The sequence below is a fragment of the Impatiens glandulifera genome, chromosome 4 (genome assembly GCF_907164915.1).
Source record: "Impatiens glandulifera chromosome 4, dImpGla2.1, whole genome shotgun sequence".
Lineage (NCBI taxonomy): Eukaryota > Viridiplantae > Streptophyta > Magnoliopsida > Ericales > Balsaminaceae > Impatiens > Impatiens glandulifera.
The window spans coordinates 59668719-59671381 of NC_061865.1; the positions used below are offsets into that span (position 1 = coordinate 59668719).

At 28.8% G+C, this 2663-nt stretch overlaps 1 protein-coding gene across 1 annotated transcript; it reads right to left on the reverse strand.

Moving 5' to 3' along the window:
• Positions 1-710: 710 nt before the first annotated feature.
• LOC124936724 (SNAP25 homologous protein SNAP33-like) lies at positions 711-2280 on the reverse strand. The gene is made up of 5 exons (XM_047477244.1): positions 2115-2280; positions 1468-1916; positions 1189-1380; positions 1015-1112; positions 711-943 (listed from the first exon to the last, which is right to left on the reverse strand). Exons 2-5 carry the CDS (start codon positions 1903-1905, stop codon positions 844-846), a joined length of 828 nt encoding a protein of 275 aa, XP_047333200.1. The 5' UTR covers positions 1906-1916; positions 2115-2280; the 3' UTR covers positions 711-843.
• Positions 2281-2663: the final 383 nt, after the last annotated feature.

Genomic DNA, 2663 nt, shown 5'->3' on the forward strand with positions numbered 1-2663 from the left:
ATTTAGATAATCTTTTCAAAAAGAGTTTCATTTTTTTCAAGTATGTTGGACCAGTCCTGATAAGGTCAACTAGCCTAGTTGAACTAGGTGTCTGCATAGCCCCTCCCATACTGGTACCCAAATAAAAATAATAGCATCAACAAGATTTGATTCTTAAATGATTATAGGTTATTGCATATCAATTAACCAACTAAATTATATTCCTTTGTTAAGAATTATATAAATTTTATTATATTTATTTAGTTTAACATAAAACAAAACTACTAAACCAACAAATAAGGACTTTGTTTCTCATCTCAAAAAGGATCCCTTAAAGTTTTAAATTTATTGTTTTATTTGTGACTTTCTATTATTTAAAAATAAATACACAAAAAATAACATATTTCTAACTAGTAGTTCACATGAAAAGAATTTCATTGAGAAACCAAAATTTTGAAATTAGATTTTCATTAAAAATATGTTAATTGATATTGAAAGTTTTCTAAAACAATTACCATTAATATGATTCTTTTGTTGATATGTAGTAAATGGTGAATATTTTTTTGGTGAGTTGTGAATTATTAGGACTAGGGTTAGTCTATTCATAAGATAATAGTCGCAATCTAAATGTAAAAAAAAAATGTGACCATGTTTTGATTTCTTATTGTCAACAAGAAATTGAAAAAAAAAAAATATTAACTAAGCATGAGAGTAGAAAAGATTAATTGAAATTAATCAAATGAATTATATAACCAATAAAAAAATTACAAAATTGTCCCTCAAAAGAATAAAACTTAGGAATATCACATTTTACATTAACATTATTTAGAATGCGAAATCACTACCAAGAAATCGGGTTTTTGCCTATTTTCCTAGCAAGCGACGCCCACGTTGAGTAGCATTTTTCACTCTAGAGTTAATTTCTACGACCTCGTCTAGAAAAGGCTCGAGCGATTTATTTTGCCTGTAATAATAATAAGATTATATATCTCAATTTTTTCTTTAAAATATGAAAATAAATAAAATAAAAAATACCTATCAATTTCAGATCCCATATCAACTGCCATATCCTTGAGTTCATCCAACAAATCACTTAAATCAGATAGTGCATTATCCTGCTTTATCTTCTCCAACTAATTATGCATCAAAAACAAAACAGGTTAGATTATTATTAATTCATAATTTCAACTGTCATCATCAAACAACTACCTCAACTTTCTGGAAAGTGCCGTTACTAACGGTCTTATTCGATTGCTCTGTTCTTGCATTATTCGATTTCTTTTTCATCTTTTCCTCGCGGTTGGGCGTAAAAGAAACAAGAGGTCCAAGGATTCCACGAGTCTTTATTGGTTTCCATTTTCTTGAGAAAATTCCTCCAAGACTTCCCAATAATTTCTCACCCTAAAATCAACCAAAGAAGATTCAATTCAATTTGTTGTTTTCTCAGAAAAACAAAAGACAAGATTTTTAGGACATACATACACATACCCTACTAAGATCACGATCAATATCAGTAGCAATCATATGGGTTCTTGTAATCTGTTCACCTTGATGATGAAGAACAACCAATGTTTTTGAAGCTTCCTCTCTTATATCCTCTGCAATTCTCAAACATTTCTCCATAGATTTCGTAGTTTCTTCCTCAGCCTTATTCACTAACAAGGATTCATTGTTCTCCAATTCATCCAATTTGATCCTTCTGGTTCGAACAGATAATGCTGGTTTTTTTATAATCTGTTTTACTTCTTTTTCTCCATTGTCATTATCATCATCATCATCATCAAAAGGATTGGTTCTAGAATATTTGGTAGCTAATGGGGGTGCAGAAAAAGCTTTCATTTTTGCATTGTCAATTGATTCATCATCATCCGAATCAAAAGGGTTTGAAGAAACCATGTTCTTAGGAGGTGTGTTGTATCCAAACATAGTCTCACAATCTGAAATGCAAATCCAATTTGAAAAAAAAGAAAAAGAAGATGAATAAATACAGTTCTTCAATCAATCGATTTCTATCACATAAATTCAAGAACCAAGAAGTAAAGCAAAGATATTTGTAAAACCCAATTGAAACCAATCTAAGGAAGCCAAACGATCAGATACTATATCTAGTGATTGAGAGAGAAAAGGAAGATTACTTAAAGGATGAATTTGATGGATAAGATTGAGATGAGTAATCACTGTTCTTCTTCTTCTTGAATCTCGCCTGTATGTACGCTTTTCTTGATATCTATTTGAATTGATGATTCAATAGGAGATGAGAGAGAGAACAAGATGACCGTTGGGAGCGCATCTTGAATAGGATGAATTAGACCGTTTCATGGTCTCTCTCAACCGTCCGATTATATAGCTGTCTAAAATCAGACAACTTTATTAGATTGTCTTGTATTATTTTGGTAATAAATGTATATATAGTTCATTTAATTGGAGTTATTTTCATTTTAGTTCATTTAAGATTAATAATTATTTCTTTTTATAATTAAAATCATTTCCTTCAAAATTTTGTTAATTCAATGTTAACTAATTCAAATTATTAAAAATTAAAATATAAGAAACTAATATAACATATACAACCCAATTTATAAGAGTTTACTAATAACTTATTATTATGTTAAGGTATTTTATAAGTTTTTTTTAGTTCCCTTTAATTCTCCTTACAAATTTTAAGATTATTGTATTATTAATTA

Coding starts and splice junctions, on each gene's coding strand:
- LOC124936724 (XM_047477244.1), bottom strand. CDS start 1,905: ATGTTTGGATACAACACACCTCCTAAGAACATGGTTTCTTCAAACCCT. Junction 1,381..1,467: donor TTGATCGTGATCTTAGTAGG/GTATGTGTATGT, acceptor GGTTGATTTTAG/GGTGAGAAATTATTGGGAAG. Junction 1,113..1,188: donor GCACTTTCCAGAAAGTTGAG/GTAGTTGTTTGA, acceptor ATGCATAATTAG/TTGGAGAAGATAAAGCAGGA.